Consider the following 20,077-nt stretch of genomic DNA (forward strand, 5'->3'; position numbering starts at 1 on the left):
AAATCATCAGGCTCATACGTTTCTCTCCAGCCTCATCTCAAGACACCACCCCCACCGCTCACTGAGCTGTAGACATAAAACTCCCTTTTCTGTTCATTTTATTATTTCTATGCTCTGAGTATTTGTAATGTTTCTCTTCTAATGTTCTATATTCCAACCTTTGCTGATGATTTCCTTCTCATCCCTCAAAATTTGGCCTAAACTGAACTTCTTTGAAAAAGTCTTCCCTGAATCTCTAATCTAAAATAAAGATCTTCTGTTACACTCTTTCTTTCAGAGGACCCTATATTTTTCTTTCCTGACGTTTGCTGAAGTTTGTTATTAATGTTTTATTTCTATAATTATTTGTTTAATATCAGCCCCTTCTACTAAACTATAATTTCATTATTTGAGGGCAGGCCAGGCTTTGGTGCTCAGCTGTTTCATCACATACTAGTCTAGACAGTTGCTGTGAAGGTATTTTGTAGGTGTGATAACATGCATAATCAGTTGACTTTAAGTAAAGGATATTATGCCCAGTAATGTGGGTGGGCCTCATCTAATCAGTTGAAGGTCTTAAGACAAAAGACCTAGGTTTCCTGGAGAAGGAATTCTGCCTCAAGACAGAAATCCTGTCTGTGCTTCCAGACTGCCAGCCCAGCCTACAGATTTCAGATTTGCCAGGTCCCATAAGCATGTGAGCCAATTCTCTAAAATCAATTGATATCTGTGTATCTATATTCACATCCTTATTCACACTCAAATCTATATCTGTGTCCTACATATGTTCTGTTGGGCCTTTTCTGTTCGTCTGGTGACCCTGACTGACACTGTCTGCTTCTACTTGTAAAACTGTGTGACACTACACAGGTTCTACTTAAAACTCTGAAATCTTCAGTTTCCTCATTGTAATATGAAAAAAAAAAATTTAGTATCAACCTTAATGGAGATTCTCGGAACGTTAAAAAAAAATCTCATTTAACATTCTTAGTATAGTGCCTGGCAAACAATAAATATTTAATTAATGTTAGATGTGCTGGTATTGTTATTATTATAAGAAACAAATATCTAGGGTTAACTATTTTTAAAGATGTTTATGTTCTAATTTTACTTTAAATTCAAATAATAAAGTTTTCTTAAATCTACCTTATACTTGAGATCCCAGGACAGTTGATCAACTACTATCCTGGCCATATTCCAGGTGTTCTCTCTAACTAACAGAATCACTTCTACCAGAATTTTTCTTAGTATCCTGTCCACAGTTAACCAACCCCTGAATTCTGCCAGACAGAGACTTGATAAAAACATTCAATGAGATAAGATAATACTAATATACATAAATGAAGGACATTAGCAAGCTAAATATAGTGACCTGATTCACTACTATTTTTCTAGAAAACATTGTGCAGAAGAAAACAAACAATTTTATGCCCACAAAACTTTAGCAGAAAAACACTTTTTATTATAGTCTCACAATTAGCCTAACTTGAGATGAAAACCTTTCCTAAGAAAAAGTGAATAGAGAAATATGCAATAAAAATATTTTTAAACAATGTATTACTTCTCCATAATACATGCTTATATTATTATTACTTATATATAAGAAAAATTAAGAATGACATAAATCTAATAATTTGAAGAGCTGACTCTAAAAGATTAAAAACAAAACCATTTCTTATAACACCCTTGCTATATATGAGAAATGATAGCCTAAAATACTTGTCTAAACAAATTTTGTATTGTTATACATAATTATAAATTAGAAATAACTTCCACTAGATTACTTGTAAAAGTCTAGATTTTCTTTTAAAGCCATTCTAAAGAGTCATTAAAAAAGATTTCAGGAAAAAAATCAAGCAATTTATAATACTTTAAAATAATAGTATATGAGTAATTTTTAAGTTAATAGTTACTTATAACTTTTAAAATTAACCTATGAGTTACTATTTACTTCTAGTATTTTTTTTTACAACTCACCTATGAGAAACCGCTCCCCATGCACCATGCTTATTTGTGAGAATGTTTAGGATTTTCTGTTTCAACTGATTTGCAGTCACGTGGTCCCGATGCTTTGCGGCACTTATGAGGTGGTCACACATCTTCTCTTCCTCTCTTCTATCAGCAGCATATTGGGCGCACTGTGACTAAAAGAAATACCAACAGTGCATGATAATACCCCTCTATCTATATAAGAAAGAAACGATATCTAGCCTTGAGTTAAAGGGTATTTATTATCAATTCAATTTTCAAAACTCAGATAATATTTTGAAAGTTATTCTAACATATATATATACATGTATATATATATATATATATATATATATGCATATATATATGGTCACTTTTCAAACTGGTAAAACTGTGTTCTTTCCATGTGTTTATACATAAAGTATATGGAAAGTAATCTGAATGTTAATAACCTGGGATTCCCGCATTGTAGGCAGATTCTTTACCATCTGAGTCACAAGGGAAGCCCATTAAGTAATATTATCAGATAATTTATGACTTTCAATCTACCTTCCAATTCTGAAATTCTGATGTTAACATATTCTAAAAGCGAGCATTTTAGAAACAAAATAGTTTATAAAAAATGCACATCTACTTATTATTTTACCAATACAATATTGCTGTTGTTGCTGCTTAGTTGCTACGTAGTGTCTGATGTTTTGTGACCCCATGGACGGTAGCCTGCCAGGCTGCTCTATAGATGGGATTTCCCAGCAACAACACTGGAATGGTTTGCCATTTCCTTTTCCAGGAGATGGTCCCGACCGAGGTATTGAACCCAGGTCTCCTGCATTGGCAGGGGAATTCTTTACTGCTGAGCTACCAGGGAAGCCCCTAACATAGTATATAAGTGTTTGTTGTTCAGTTGTGTCCAACTCTTTGCCACACCATGGACTGTAGCCTACCAGGTTCTTTTATCCATGGAACTCTCCAGGCAAGATTACTAGAGTGGGTAGCCATTCCCTTCTCCAGGGAATATTCCCGACCCAGGGATTGAACCCAGGTCTCCTGAATTGCAGGGAGATTGTTTTTACCATCTGAGCCACCAGGGAATCCTAATATAGTATCAGTTCAGTTCAGTTGCTCAGTAGTGTCTGACTCTTTGCGACCCCATGAACTGCAGCACACCAGGCCTCCCTGCCCATCAACAACTCCCAGAGTCCACCCAAACCCATGTCCACTGAGTTGGTGATGCCATCCAATCATCTTATCCTCTGTCGTCCCCTTCTCCTCCTGCCCTCAATCTTTTCCAGCATCAGCGTCTTTTCAAATGAGTCAGCTCTTCGCATCAAGTGGCCAAAGTATTGGAGTTTCAGCTTCAGCATCAGTCCTTCCGATGAACACCCAGGACTGATCTCCTTTAGGATGGACTGGTTGGATCTCCTTGCAGTCCAAGGGATTCTCAAGAGTCTTCTCCAACACCACAGTTCAAAAGCATCAATTCTTCGGCGCTCAGCTTTCTTTATAGTCCAACTCTCACATACATACAAGACCACTGGAAAAAACCATAGCCTTGACTACACGGACCTTTGTTGGCAAAGTAATGTCTCTGCTTTTTAATATGCTGTCTAGTCTAGGTTGGTCATAACTTTCCTCCCAAGGAGTGTCTTTTAATTTCAAGGCTGCAATCACCATCTGCAGTGATTTGGGAGCCCAGAAAAATAAAGTCAGCCACTGTTACCACTGTTTCTCCATCTATTTCCCATGAAGTGATAGGACCGGATGCCATGATCTTAGTTTTCTGAATGTTGAGCTTTAAGCCAACTTTTTCACTCTCCTCTTTCACTTTCATCAAGAGGCTTTTTAGTTCCTCTTCACTTTCTGCCATAGGGTGGTATCATCTGCATATCTGAGGTTATTGATATTTCTCCTGGCAATCTTGATTCCAGCTTGTGCTTCCTCCAGCCCAGCGTTTCTCATGACGCACTCTGCATGTAAGTTAAATAAGCAGGGTGACAATATATAGCCTTAACGTACTCCTTTTCCTATTTGGAACCAGTCTGTTGTTCCATGTCCAGTTCTAACTGTAGCTTCCTGACCTGCATATAGATTTCTCAAGAGGCAGGTCAGGTGGTCTGGTATTCCTATCTTTTTCAGAATTTTCCAGTTTATTGTGATCCACAGAGTCAAAGGCTTTGGCATAGTCAATAAAGCAGAAATAGATGTTTTTCTGGAACTCTCTTGCTTTTTCAATGATCCATTGGATTTTGGCAATTTGATCTCTGGTTCCTCTGCCTTTTCTAAAACCAGCTTGAACATCTGGAAGTTCATGGTTCACGTATTGCTGAAGCCTGGCTTGGAGAATTTTAAGCATCACTTTACTAGTATATGAGATGAGTGCAACTGAGTGGTAGTTTGAGCATTCTTTGGCATTGCCTTTCTTTGGGATTGGAATGAAATATCTTACTTAAAAATGTTATGTTCTTGATAATTATATATAAATCAAAACCATGCCATTTAATAGTGTTCCATTTCATAAATGGCAATGTGGTATAGAAGATAGTTTAAGAATTTAGACTTGCATTCAATTTCACAGTTTACATAAATTTTTTTTTCTCTGTATTCAGTTTTATATTCATAAAATAAAGGGCTAAAACAAGATTTTCTCTACAGAGTATCTTAGCTCTCGAATTTAATGTATTCAAAGTCTCTTTGAATGATAACTACTCTCTTAATCTTCTCTACCTAATAATCAGTTGTCTGGTCAGCTATCTGTATTCAAGTTCATTGGTATTAGAAACATAGGCAATCTTGTGTATCAAAAAGCTTCAATACAAACATGAACATGAAGATGAAACATCTCCTTAATCATAAGTCTTTTTTGTATAATGATTTATGTATAGGGTAGAGTGACTGCAAAATTTAAAATGATCAAGTATTAATATGAGTCATATAATTGTAAAAAAGTTTCATACATCTAAAATATATACATAATGAGTTCACATTCATTATTACAAAGTAAAAATCCTTCATGGAAGGTATCTGAGCATAATCCTTTCAACTATCTCCTGATTCAGACTACCACCACAAGTCACCTCTTCCAGAGAAATAATCCTTCAGTAACCTAAGAAGGATTAATTCATTTTCCAATTTATCTTTTTGTACAGGGAATCACCAATTAGTACAATGATCTGCCTCCATAATGAGGTTAATATTTCATTAGCTCATTGGAGAGTAAAATTAAATTTTCATTTTTCTTCCTTAACAATTACAGTGGTTAGCCAAAAAAACTTAACTATTAAGTACCCATGTCAAATTAAATATACTTTTTCTCTTAATTACAGGCTTATATGGGGGATACAGAAATCCCTCAAAAAGTCCTAGTATAAAATGTTATGGCTTTTATAAAATCTCTTACAATTTAAAATTTAAAAGTGGAAAATGTTTGGTAAACCACACATGCACACAGATACACACACATCAATGCATTTTATTAATATAGCTTTAACCTAAAAGGAACAAATAGAAAATTTGGGTTAAAAAAAACAATGCACGTTCATTAAGTAACAATGATAATACTCTCAAAATTTGGTTTACATCAGTATTTTATTTTATGTGTACACAATCTACAAACACTGAGTTGTTCACATTCCCTTCACAGCATCTATGCCTCCTTTAGCTGTGTGTCCTCAATCAGAGAGATCTCATTGCCAAGATGGTGAAAATGGTATTAATAAAAGGGTATTACTCTTTAAATGTATAAAGCACGCATACACAGTACATAAACAAATAAACAGCATATTGGTGATAATTATAATCAATCATGGTAGGGGCTGATTAGGGTGATACCCATATAAAAATTTGCCTTAGAGGGGACAATAATGTAAAAAGGTTGAGAAACACCACCCTTAGCTTAATATCACCTTAGTTAAATATATATTAGAGCTTGTAATTAAAATCTGGTGGTTTGAAAATGTATCTTAAATGCTTTCACATGTCATATATTGATCTGCTTATATCCCCACAAAATAACTTGCTTTTCTGAGTAGAAATATGATCAACTCAAAACTGATTCTGCAGAGAATTCAGTTAATATTCTAAATCTTATTACTAACAGAGGTCGAAAGTCAATTGAATATTGCTATTTTGTCGAGAGTTCTGACATATCTTATACCTAAACATATTATTCAAAGCAGATAATTCAATCTTTTCTCATCATCCAGATTACAGTATGATACCTGATTTATAAAGATTCGATGTTATTTATGTTTGGAAAGACATAAAACTTCATTCTGACAAACACTTAATTGTTGATGTACTTTTATCAGAATTTATATATTTTTTTTCAAATAAGGCTGCTACAATCCCATATGACAGGTGTGTGCTGTCTCATTTGACAAATGAAGTGGATATTATGGTTATTATAATGAAACAGTTATTTATGTCTTATTCTTTTCAGCGAGGTAGATCAGAGATCTCTAGACCTAGGACATCAACCTGCATGACTAAGAGAGCTGCCTTACTGAGGTAAAAACCTCAAAACTGGAAACATGGGTTCTGGCTTCCAGTTGCACCACACTTCTTCATATGTTGTATCAGGAGCATAAATCGGTGGGCTTAGTTATTATTTTCAAGGCCAACCTAAGTCAAACAGCAGGTCACCTAAATATTTCTGAAAATAAGTTTATTGAATCAGGGCAATATGTCAAATAATTATTGACATGCTAGATATATAAGAATAATATTTATTTTAAAAACTATTAGTTTGTACAATATACTACTTGAATACCTTAAATTTTTGAATATAAAATAGAGATGATAATTTGTTCTTTATGCAATAATTTGTGCTTATGAAGATTTTAAACTACTATGTTTCCATATATACATACAGATCTACATATATATCATATATGATAGGATTGCTTCATTTGTCAGTAAAGTATAAATTATAACAATAAAATATGAACTAGAATGATCTTTGCCCACTCTAAATAAAGATGAATACATTATTTAATAATAAATTACTGAAGAGTAAAACTTTCTTCACATAACTACTATTACACCCATATCTAATGGTGTGTAAACTATGCTTAAAAATTACTAAAGGAATTGCACTGCAAAACTGTATGTGCCTTTAAGAATAAGTTAGAACAACCTCAGTCTATCAAGTGGTTAGGCATAATGCTAGAGTGGTCTTTTCATATTGCAAATGAGGTAATAAGAAATAAGTGCCCTGTCTGACATTTACTAAAGCTTTAAAAACAACCGAAATGCCTTCAGTGAAATTTTCATCTTGAAAAAAAAAAACTTATGTAAGGTTACCATTGGTGACAACTGACTTGTAACAGAAAAGCAGAATTTAATTCACTCCCCAAACCTTACCTCAAACTCTGCATGTTTATGTACATCCTCAGCTCTCTGTCTGTTCAAAATAAACTCAGCTTCATTTGCAACACGAACTATATGGTCCTTCATAGCATGGCATAGCAATCTGAAAAGAAAAATACCTTTGGAATTAATATTAATAACTTTGTGCAACTCAACTTTTTTCAGTAATCAAATTTCAGTATTATAAATATTAACTATGCATAAATTTTAGATAAGTCTAAATCATACAATTACAAAATATGCTATTAAACTGTTACAACAATGCCTCTTAAATATAGTGTGTCTTGTGAACAAAAGATTCAGTTAATTTAATAAAGTCATTAAAAGCAAGAAAAACAAGGATTTTGGACACTTTTAAAATGATTAAAACAATAGAATTCAGTGTCATGAAAGTAAATTTTCACACAAAACCTGGATGATCGTATGTGAGAAAATCTATAGACTGGATTCTTACTTTAATTAATATATACACTAGGACTGAATTACATCTAAAATTCACTTACATGCTCAGATCCTTAATTCTAAGATGGAACCTTCCTGAAATAAGTTCCAAGGAGCAGTGAATTCAAGATAGTTTCTCACTAGAAATCTTACAAAAATCTATGTCTGTTCTGACATAAACTTTGTTATCCCACGGTGAGATCTGGGTTAAATTGACTGTCACTCTAGGAACAGCAGGAACTTCCTGGCCATATGACAGAGGCCTAGCTTAAGACGAACACAGGCACATTCCAATGGGAATATCGTCTAATTTTCAGCATGGATGTTAACAACCTAAGTTACTCAAAGAACACAAGAGTAAGGGGAAGTCTACTAGAAAGCACAATACTTGGGGGAAAATGGCTCATAACACTTCTGTAAATAATGTTGGAGGGCAAACAATCATACAGATAGTCTTAAATTTAATCACTGAGGAAGCTGGGAAAATAAAAGAAGTCAAAGACTAAACTTCCCAACTGTCAACTTCTGATGACCTCATTGGTCTATATTTTATAGATAATCTTCTAAAGAGAAGAGGTTGGAGTCTTCGTTCAATGGCTTTATCTAGTGCATGAAGGCTGAAGAAAGCCAGGAAGAAATCTAATATGTGCAAATTAGTGCAGATTACAACATTTAAATAGATTAACAGAAGACAGCAGGAAGGGAGAGACCCAGGGTCTGGCCGGTTACTAGGTATCACACCACTCTTAGGGACAAAACAGCGGGTGACCAACGCCACGGGGCATGGCAGCAGGGGAGCGGGTGGGTGGGAGAGATTCCTGCCCCAGATACACCAGAGAGATTCTATCAGTTGTCTGAAAGTCTCTCCTCCCAGTTCTTCACTGAGGAGTTATATATCAACTAATGTGTGATGTGTTTGTGTGTGTATTTTTCCAAAGCAGAAATTTATTAAGATCCATTTATATAGTGTTTTACAGACCAAACATACACACACACACACACACACACACACACACACACACACACACAGAATCCTCAACATTCAGGCAATCAACACTATTCTCAGAAGTGCATCATAAAAAGACAGACTTCTTTGCCTTCATCCCCGAAAAAGACACTTCTGTTTATACTCCTAAAAATGATGAATTTATTACACTACCTCTCAAGAACAATCCCACTGAATCCCAAAGCCTCTGCAGAGGGTGAAGAGAGATTAGCAGAGAACCTTCTCCAAAACACAGTGCCACACCCAGATGGGTAGTGCAAGAGACATAGAAATGGCTTCAAGGAGTGTGTGCCCAATCATGGGGCTGTGAGGTGAGCCTGGGGGCCCTGCTGGGCCACCCCAGCTGCAGAGTTGGCTAGACAATACTGAATGGCTTCCACGGCCTCTTATTCCTCCTCATCTTCTCATGCAGCCACGGCTCCTGGAGGTTTAGGCTCCGGGAGGGCGTCTGTCACCTCACTAGGTGCTTTGCCTAAGGCCCTATGGTGATGTCAAACAGAATTCTGTCAATTTCTATTGCTGCTGCTTCTTGCATTTCTTCTTGATTGCCCGCACTTTCAAAAGTGTCCTCTAACATCTTTTCTATGATCCCAGCCTTCCTCATCTCTTTGGACAGCTCCCGCATGATGGCCTGGATTTCCAAGATCTTCACAAGATGCTGCATGGCCTTCATCACCTCTGTGCTCTTTTGCAAGAGAACCAGCCACTCACACAACTGCCAGGTGGTTCTTCATCCCCGTGAGCACAGAGTTCATGTGCACTTTGGATGTACAGAGCTTGCTCATGGCTTTCCTTGACCTGAATCATCTCCTTGGCCAGAACCATGCAGACATCCTTCTGACCCTTTTTGGCAGCATCATTCATAGACTGTTTCACTTTTTCTTCTTCTCTATGGATATCTCATATCTACCTGTCAACAACTCTCATTTCTTTTTTTTTTTGTCTTTAGTGACCATTCATTGACCAGCTCTTTGGGCGGCTTCTTCTGGGTTTTTCCAAATAGCCCCATGGCGAACTGAACTGAACTTGCACTTCCCAGCTTTCCATTCCCTGTGCCCAAGCAGGTCACAGGCAGCTGCCTGAGTGGGGCCATTGAGAGGCATGTGTGATGTTTTATTTCCATGCCTCTACTTACCTGACTCTTTTAAAGGGGAATTAAAAATCCCTAAATCTAAGATTCTTTTAGAATCTTCAATTCAATCTCACTTCAGGAAGTCACTCTGTTGGCCATAATCAGCTTCACATATTAAATTTTTTTTTTATTAGTTGGAGGCTAATTACTTTACAATATTGTAATGGGTTTTGTCATACATTGACATGAATCAGCCATGGATTTACATGTATTCCCCATCCTGATCCCCCCTCCCACCTCCCTCTCCACCCGATTCCTCTGGGTCTTCCCGGTGCACCAGGCCCGAGCACTTGTCTCATGTCATCCCACCTGGGCTGGTGATCTGTTTCACCATAGATAATATACATGTTTCGATGCTGTTCTCTCGAAACATCCCACCCTTGCCTTCTCCCACAGAGTCTAAAAGTCTGTTCTGTACATCTGTGTCTCTTTTTCTGTTTTGCATATAGGGTTATCATTACCATCTTTCTAAATTCCATATATATGTGTTAGTATGCTGCAATGTTCTTTATCTTTCTGGCTTACTTCACTCTGTATAATAGGCTCCAGTTTTTCATCCATCTCATTAGAACTGATTAAAATGTATTCTTTTTAATGGCTGAGTAATATTCCATTGGGTATATGTACCACAGCTTTCTTATCCATTCACCTGCTGATGGACATTCAGGTTGCTTCCATGTCCTAGCTATTATAAACAGTGCTGCAATGAACATTGGGGTGCATGTGTCTCTTTCAGATCTGGTTTCCTCGGTGTGTATGCCCAGGAGTGGGATTGCTGGGTCATATGGCAGTTCTATTTCCAGTTTTTTAAGAAATCTCCACACTGTTCTCCATAGCAGCTGTACTAGTTTGCATTCCCACCAACAGTGTAAGAGGGTTCCCTTTTCTCCACACCCTCTCCAGCATTTATTGCTTGTAGACTTTTGGATAGCAGCCATCCTGACTGGCGTGTAATGGTACCTCATTGTGGTTTTGATTTGCATTTCTCTAATAATGAGTGATGTGGAGCATCTTTTCATATGTTTGTTAGCCATCTGTATGTCTTCTTTGGAGAAATATCTGTTTAGTTCTTTGGCCCATTTTTTGATTGGGTCATTTATTTTTCTGGAATTGAGCTGCAGGAGTTGTTTGTATATTTTTGAGATTAGTCCTTTGTCTGTTGCTTTGTTTGCTATTATTTTCTCCCAATCTGAGGGCTGTCTTTTAAATCCATGAACCTATGGACACCATATCTTCGACAAAGGAGGCAAGGATATACAATGGAAAAAAGATAACCTCTTTAACAAGTGGTGCTGGGAAAACTGGTCAACCACTTGTAAAAGAATGAAACTAGAACACTTTCTAACACCATACACAAAAATAAACTCAAAATGGATTAAAGATCTAAATGTAAGACCAGAAACTATAAAACTCCTAGAGGAGAACATAGGCAAAACCCTCTCCGACATAAATCACAGCAGGATCCTCTATGACCCACCTCCCAGAATATTGGAAATAAAAGCAAAAATAAACAAATGGGACCTAATGAAACTTAAAAGCTTTTGCACAACAAAGGAAACCACATATTAAATTTTTAAGCTTAAACAATGTACTCTGTGCCACAGTCACGGATAAGAATCCTAACCTTTCTCTCTTCCCTTCACTTGTCTCTCCCTGGTTCCAGGGGGAAAAAAAAAAAAAAAGACTTCCAACTTCCACTTCTGTGATCCCTCTGTTTTCTCTTAGTCCTTCATCCACTGCTCGATTTATTTCCTTTTTCACTAAGTTTGGATCCCATGATTCCACATTTTAAGCATCCTCTTGCAGCACCTTGACTCAGTCCGTGATCTGTGCTACAGCTGCTTAGGAAATACGTAAGGCTAGGTAAAGATGGGGGCACCCCTTCTCAGTCCTACATCTGGGCCTCTGAGGAAACTTCAGTTGACTTTTCTAAGCTGATTTTGTTATGGCTGTATTCCTCGTCATGCGTGGTTATTGAAGTCTCTGCTTTTATTATGTTAGTGGAAGTTAATGATTAGAAAAGAATTCTTTAAATGCCTGAATCCCAAAAAATCTCCCAGACTTTCTCAAGGAGCTGCGTGTATGTGTTGACAGCCCTTCAACACTCAGCCAGGCAGGTTTCAACCCTACCTTTGAGTTTACTTCCTGCTGCCACAGAATCTCAGCATCCACAGGTGAGAGTTTGAAACCTTCTCATCTTTCCAGAAGATGAAAACTAAGCATGTGCAGGGCCCTTTAGAATTTCAGAAATATGTCGGAGCTTTTCAAAGTGTTGTGTACATTCACTCCCCTGCTGTTCCTCCCAAGCTTTTCGGCTGTCTACCATTGGCCTCAACTGTTCTCTATCACCTCAGGCAATGGCAACCTAAGATACCAGCGATAAATGCCTTCAACAAATGCCCTCAGTAAAGCAGCTTTCTTTTCACACTAGGCCAGTTCCACTTAGGGAAAATGAATCTTTAAAATCTGTTCTTCCAGGGAGTCACTAAATAGATCAAAAGTAAGTAATTAAAATTCTTTGCTAATGATGTTTATTACCTCTGGCACAGTGGCTTATAATGTGTGCTTTTTAAATTGTTTCCTTTGAACTGGGAAGCAAAGGTTGGCACTGGAGTTAAGTTAAAATGTCACAAAATTACTGCACCATCACACCCTCTAATAGTTTTTGAAAATATTTTTGCTGTATATACAATTATTGAGACTTTTTTCTTCAAACATTGAAAGTATTATATCCTTTTCTTCTAGCTTTCTTTGTTGCTGTCATTCTAATTTTCCCTTTCTGTAAATGATCAGCTCCTTCTTTCTGGGTGCTTTGACCTCTTTATTTTTGGCTTTGCCCAGCTTCAGTACCACTTGTCTAGCCTGGGTTTCTTTTTATTTATCCTATTTGAGGTACACTGTGATTTTCATATTACTATATTTTTATTTTCAATCAGCTTTTAAAAATTCACAAACATTATCTTTTATATATTTCATTTCACTTACTCTGTATTTACTTTCCTTTTTCAATTCTGATGATTTGCAAATTAAACTTTCTTATTCTACCTCCACACCTCTTAATATCACTTTCATTTTTCATTTCTTTCTCTTTCTGCATTTTGGGTAAAAATCTCAAAATCTATTTTTCAAGTCCGTATAATTCCCTTCATCTTTGTATAATCTGATAAATCATTCATACACAGAGTTTTTCCAAATTGTATTCTTAAAATCTATGAAACTGTTAGTCACTCAGTAATGTCTGACTCTTTGTGATCCCATGGACTGTAGCCTGTCAGGCTCCTCTGTCCATGGGATTCTTCAGGCAAAAGTAGTGGAGTAGGTTGCCATTTTCCCTTCTCTAGCAGACCTTCCTGACCCAGGGATCAAACCCGGGTCTCCTACATTGCAGGCAGACTCTTTACTGTCTGAGCCACCAGGAAAACCTTAAAATATATATATATATATATATATATATATATATACACACACACACACACATATCCCCCAAGGACTATCAAGATTAGAATTATGAAATACAGGAAATAAAATAGTACAAAACCGAATAAATAAAAAAAAAACCATAGGAAGCTTTGAAAAATTGAGAGGTGATAGAATTTAAGGCTTTTCTGAGCAACCAGGAAAGCCATATTCATCCTACCTAGGGGTAGGATGTGAATGTTTTCTGTAGCAGAAGATAACCCTTAGTGACCCATTCAGCTTTATTCACTCTTCAACCTGTTGAAATCTGACTTTAAGATCATCCTACATTAATCACTAGTCTTGTCAATTTTATTTATTTTTAATCTGCTTCTTTATTACTTAAACATTGTTTTAATTCAAGCCTAATTATCTGTCATCCAATTACAACAGCTGCCCAATTTCTCTGACTCTCAAGTCTTCAGTCCCTCTGTTGCATTTTTTGCTCTGCCACTAGTGTTATTTACACTTCTTGGCTACTTTTATTGACAAGATAATAGTTAAACATTATATACAGACATTGGTCGACTTTTCTAACTTTATCTACCGCCTTTTCAGTATATGCTTTCTGTGTTTCAGAGAACATAGTTCTTTTAATGATTCGTGCTGCTTCAGGATTTCTGTATGTGCCACTTCTTTGTGGAAGTCTTACCACTCACTCCTCTCAATACAACTAAGAGACCTTCTCCCAATTTCTCAGATGTTCCTGGAATTACATTTATCACACTGTCTTATGGACTTTTCCCCCCCTTTTTTCCTTTTAACAAGTCTCTCTTAGACTGTGAAGTTCATTAAATGTATCCAACATGATTTGCACGGTAGCTGTTGAGAAACATGGACTCACCAATAACACATGCATAAATGGAAAAAAAGACTGAATGAATTTCTGAGCAGGTTATGTAGGAAGGAGGGGAAAAGAAGAAATAGAATTTTAATGATAAGTTAGTTTAACACTATAAAATTCTATGATATATTTAGCACACAGAAAACAGGTTAAATAAAAATATCATATAACTTGGTAATTATGGAACATTTTCTTCCTCAGAGTATCTGTACAACATAGGAAGTAAATGAACTGGTCTTCATCTTCTACTCTAAGTTTATTTTTCAAAGGGACTAGAAAAAGAAAACAATTTGTTGAATCCCATTCATTCTTCTTCTAGAATGGAGCTGTCATAGATACAGGAAAGCAATCAGGGAACAAAACAAAGCATTCTCTTCCAAATGAATACATATCATTATGGCAAGTTCTGTTTTACTAAGAAGTCTCTAATTTTATGCAATTTGTTATAATTTAAATCGTTTTTCATTGATCAAAAGCCCTGAGATCCTGAATTTCAAATATAAATAGTTTCTGTTGTCTTATTGAAAGAAAAAATGTCAACAGAAAAGGCAATATTAGAGGTTAGACAAATAAATCTTTCATCCTCTCTAGATGAATGGGAGGACAGAAGGAAGAACTAATTTATATTTAAATTCTGCTTTTTATTAATGTTATAAATTTGGACAAATAATTTTCCATGTGTCTAAGTTTTAGTCTTCTGATTAGAAAATGGGTGTGTATTGTCTCACATATCCTAAGAACTAAAAGAAATAGTGCATGCTCAAGCTGTAAGATTAGATTTTTAGATCCTGATTTATTCAAGAAGACAGGTCCTTATCAGAAGCGAAGTGGCTACACAGTGTAGGAGCAGATGTAATACCTCAGTGTTAATTTCTCTGGCCCCAGAATTTAAGAAGAAAGCAAAACGTCTGTTGACACTGCAAGGAAAAGTTTGACTGAATCGGAAAAGTTCAATTTCTTCCTGTGATTTTTTAAAGACTATTAAAAAATCTGGAAAAAAAATACGATTTTCATTTTTCAACTTAAACAATATAAAGTTCAAAGGAGATTATAATTTTTAAAATAAAATTATGTCCACATTTACTTTATTGGATAATAAAAAAGATAAAGGTATTTTCTACTGTTTTGAATCTTATTTTCACAAAAAAAGCTACAGTTGATTTTTTTTTCTTCTTTTTTTAATCCTACATAGTGTGCCTATATCTGTTTAGGCCCTAAAAGAAGCCTTCCCCAATCATTACTGTCTACTGGAATAGGTCCTTCTTCTACAGTCAATGCAATTTTTATACCATTATTTTTGCACGACTTATTTATAATGCCTGTGACATTTTGAACTGTTTAATATTTTGTGCATGTAAACTCTAACTTCTCAATTACAAATTACTTTCAGATGAAGACCAGATGTAAAATGTATTTATATCACTGTTAAAACTATTTAACAAGTATTTTATAAGCATTTATTCAGTTTTTCCCCTGTATGTATGGTAATTATATAGACATTAAGAATGTCAGAAATACCTGTACAGCTATTACACTATTTTTGGTAATTAGAAAATAACTAATCCTTTTAGCTTGGGACTGTGGCTCTTTATAATAGTCATGCTATAAAGTAAGTACTCTGTTTTTCCACACATTGTTCTGTAGAGAGCAACTGAGGGATATAAAGCATCTGTGTTCTCACTTTATGAACATGGGAACTAATCAGCTATAATCAATGCATTGAAGCCATTACCCAGACACCTTGGGGAGAGTGCCTAGACTAAATTAAAGGCCATGACTATGTGCATGCGTGCTCAGTTCCTCAGTCGTGTCTGATTCTTTGCAACCCCATGGACTGTAGACCACAGGGCTCTTCTATCCATGGAACTATTCAGGCAAGAATACTGGAGTGGGCTGCCATTTCCTCTCCCAGAGGGTCTTCCTGACCCAGGGATCGAGCTCACGTCTCCTGCAACTCTCACACTGCTAGGCAGATTCTTTACCACCGAGTCACTTGGGAAATCATGCCATGACTGGTTTTTTGAATCTCAGCTGGCATTTGCTTGCAGTAAGTAAGAACAATAACAACAACAACAAAATTATGTCTCCAGGAAATAAGGAACAGGAAGAAATATGGCACTGAAATTACTCTACCAAAATTAGGGCACCTTTCCCTTTTTACTTTTTTAAATATAAGAAACTATTTGTGTCTTATGAAATAAACTACTTAACTCTCACCAACGCTAAAATAATGGTGCCTAGAAGGAAAGTCCATTTGAAGTTGTTCTCAGAGGGACTAAAAAAAAAACTAAATATATATATACATATATATGCATATATTTTTTAAACATGGTTCAAAATGTAATTCAGATAAAATTTATGATTACTAATCTTGAAATAATTTCCTTTTTGCTTGAAATTTAGCCATTATTAAATGGGAGCTGTTTATCTTAGTTTTCAGTAAATGTATTATTCATCATCAATGTCTAAACTTAAGTCTATAAATTAGCAATACTGTTTAAGATATATACATTTTGTAAAAGCACAGTTTTTTTTACCTCATTTGTTTATGAACCTCAGTATGTTTAATAATTTACTAACATGTAAAATGAATAACTGAGTAGTAAGAAAAAAATATAAATAAGGTATTACATGAAAAAATATAGAAGGAACTTTGTTTTTCAGGCAGTTCTATAGTTTCTTGTTCAAAATCAGAATCTCAACTCTAAGAAAAAAGTTTCTTGTAGAGTCGGAAGGTGCTGGTTTTTAAAACATGTGCTTTGCTGTGCTTAGTCGCTCAGTTGTGTCTGACTCTTTGCGACCCCATGGACTACAGCCTGCCAGGCTCCTGTGTCCATGGGGATTCTCCAGGCAAGCATAATGGAGTGGGTTGCCATGCCCTCCTATAGGGGATCTTCCCAACCCAGGGATGAAATGCAGGTCTCCTGCACTGCAGGCAGAGAAGCCCAAGAATACTGGAGTGGGTAGCCTATCTCTTCTCCAGAGGAACTTCCCCATCCAGCAATGGAACCGGGAGCTCCTGCACTGTAGGCAGACTCTTCACAGCTGAGCCACCTGGGAAGCCCCTTCTTAAAACATAGTTTTTGCCAAATCAAGGACACAAAACAAGCTCAAGCGAACTAAAGCTTATTGGTTCAATTATTAAGTAGCTTTTGTTAAATTAAAGAGGATATTCAAGTTTAGGTTATATAATCAGTAAACAATTATACTTGAATACAATATGCTTCTCTTCTTCAAAATGTAAGAAATGCAAGGTATATATTTTTCCCTATTATAAAGAACAAGACGATAAATTGGAATCTCGTGAACCATAGGTCAAATTCAGTGCTAAACAAGAATACCTTCTGACTTGTCATGAATATTCATTAATTGCATCCTACACGTTTCCAAAAGAGTGATAAAGGTTTATTTTAGGCAAATGATTAATTTATTTCAAAAGATTACTCAAGTTTTATAATTTAAAAGTCTTTCTTATTTGCTTTATAGTTCAATTCATATTTTAATAATTTAAAATCCAATTATTATTGCCAAGATATTATAGGCAATTTTACATCCCATTAACCGTGCTTTGTTTTAATTATAAAGATCCTTTGTTAGATTCCTTTAAATGATCCAGTTTATAATTTCAGCCTGTCCTAGGGAGTATTTTAATTCAGCTGCACATTCATCAACTGTTTTTGTCCTGTTAATTGTAGACAACTGCACAATTGCTTTCTCCACCTATGATTGATGAATTTTATTCACGAGTGTATCTGTTAAGTAGGATAAACATTTATAACAATTTCCACTTAAAGATTTTTATCTTCATTCCCACAAGGACAAATTAAAGACTGATATTTAACAACCAAGAGAAAACATTTTGTGTATGTTTCATTTTACAGTATTAGCCAAATGTTAAGAAAAATGTTGCATTTCCATGCAAATGTGTTAAAAGTGTGTGCAAAGAATTTAATGTGTGCCTAGCATATAGTGGGCATCAACAAATATAGGCCGGATAAACAAAGCAATGTGCCTTTACTATAACTACATCCCAAATATTTAAATACGATATTTTTTTGATTTGGAACTCCCAGTTCAAATTTATGAAAGAGAAAAGTCTAAATTGAAAAGGAAAGGGCCAAAGTAAAGATAGGAGTCAGAAAAATATTATATGTCATAACAAAATATAATAAAAAACTTCCATTTTTAAAGTGCCTATATTACTGTACTTGTAAAAAAAAATCATATATTACTTCCAACTTTCAGAGAAACTAGGCAAGATGTAAAACAATGTCAGAGGGAGATTATATTACATGTCTAGTTTATCAATAGGAGAACTGGTATTTGAACCTTGTACAAAGAAAGTATTTTGAGATAATGCTACTGAATCGATAACTCAAGATGGTCAGGGGAGCCTCTCTGAGAGTGTGACATTGAAGCGGATTCTCAATGATGGGAGGAAATCAATCATGTGAAGATGTGGGGAAAGAAGACTCCCAGCAGAAACAGCAGTAAGAGTCTGGCCCCAGGTTCTCCACTCCATACATGCTCCCTGAGCACATCTGCACCCTTATCCCCCATTGACCACATGCAAGCTGAGACTCCTGAATCTAAATCTCCATATGAGCTCTCTCTTTGGGCTTCCCAAGTGGCTCAGTGGCAAAGAACTCACCTGCCAATGCAGGAGACGTGGGTTCGATCCCTGGGGTCAGGAAGATCCCTTGGAGAATGAAATGTCAACCCACTCCAGTACTCTTGCCTGCGAAATCCAGGACAGAGGAGCCTGGTGGGCTACAGTCCATGGGGTCAGAAAAGCCAGACACAACTCAAGTGACTAAACGACAAGAGCTGTCTCTTTAAAGCCTGACACCCAAAATCTAAGACGTCAATCTAACATTTCTACTTGGAACTTTCACAAGTGCTACGAATTCAGAGCATGTGACTGCATGCTCAGTTGTGTCTGACTCTTTGCAACCTCATGGACTGTAGCCTGCTGGCTCCTCTCCTCATTTCAGGTAAGAATACTGGAGTGGGTTGACATTTCTTACTCCAGGAGATCTTCCTGACCCAGGGATCAAAGCTTTGTCCTGCATTGGTGGTGGCTGGTGGTTTAGATGCTAAGTTGTGTCCTACTCTTGTGACACCATGGACTGCAGACTGCCAGGCTCCTCTGTCCATGGGATTCTCCAGACAAGAATACTGGAGTGGGCTGTCATTTCCTTCTCCAGAGGATCTTCCCGACCCAGGGATCGAACTCAGGTCTCCTGCATTGCAGGCAGATTCTTTATCCACTTAGTTATGAGGGAAGCCCTAACGGATTTATTTACTTATTAATTTATTTTTACCATTAACACCACCAGGGAAGCTCTATGAACTCAGTGTAACCAAAAATAAAAACATCTCTTACTCAACCTACGTCTCTCCTTCTGTACTGTTCTAAGTAAACTACACTTACTGTAAATTACCCAGCTCTTAAACAAGAAAGCAAAGTACCTATGATTCCTTCTGTCCTCTCTACTATCCAATCTATCAGCAGTTCTATAGATTTAATTTCTAAGTGTTCTGTTGTGTGTTGAGTCGCTCAGTCTGTCCAACCCTTTGTGACCCCGTGGACTGCAGTACACCAGGTTTCTCTGTCCATGAGATGGATTCTCCAGGCAAGAATACTGGAGTGGGTTGCTAAGCCCTCCTCCAGGGGATCTTCCCAACCCAGGGATTAAAACCAGGTCTCCCCCATTGTAGGTGGATTCTCTATCACCTGAGCCACCACCTACTTCAAACTTGTCCACTTCTTCTATCCTCATAGCCACTCTTAGTTGGTTTATGACACCATTCTCTTCAACGAGATTCTGAAATTTCAGACAGGTATCTCGCTTCCAGTCTCCACCCCCAGAAACCCATTTGT

General features: G+C 36.4%; 1 protein-coding gene and 1 pseudogene across 10 annotated transcripts in view; both read right to left on the reverse strand.

The window, feature by feature from the left end:
• The window catches only part of NBEA (neurobeachin), a 646,246-nt gene that overhangs the window by 301,124 nt on the left and 325,045 nt on the right, over positions 1 to 20,077 (reverse strand). For all 10 annotated transcript variants that reach the window (XM_043891765.1, XM_043891767.1, XM_043891768.1 and 7 more), the window contains 2 exons: positions 7,309 to 7,417; positions 1,957 to 2,123 (listed from right to left, as the gene is read on the reverse strand). In XM_043891765.1, the coding sequence (XP_043747700.1) occupies positions 1,957 to 2,123; positions 7,309 to 7,417 (276 nt within the window). The remainder of the gene's footprint in view (positions 1 to 1,956; positions 2,124 to 7,308; positions 7,418 to 20,077) is intronic.
• Positions 9,058 to 9,828, reverse strand: LOC122687081 (annotated as a pseudogene).

Source organism: Cervus elaphus, chromosome 30, assembly GCF_910594005.1.
Source record: "Cervus elaphus chromosome 30, mCerEla1.1, whole genome shotgun sequence".
In the NCBI taxonomy this organism is placed as follows: Eukaryota; Metazoa; Chordata; class Mammalia; order Artiodactyla; family Cervidae; genus Cervus; species Cervus elaphus.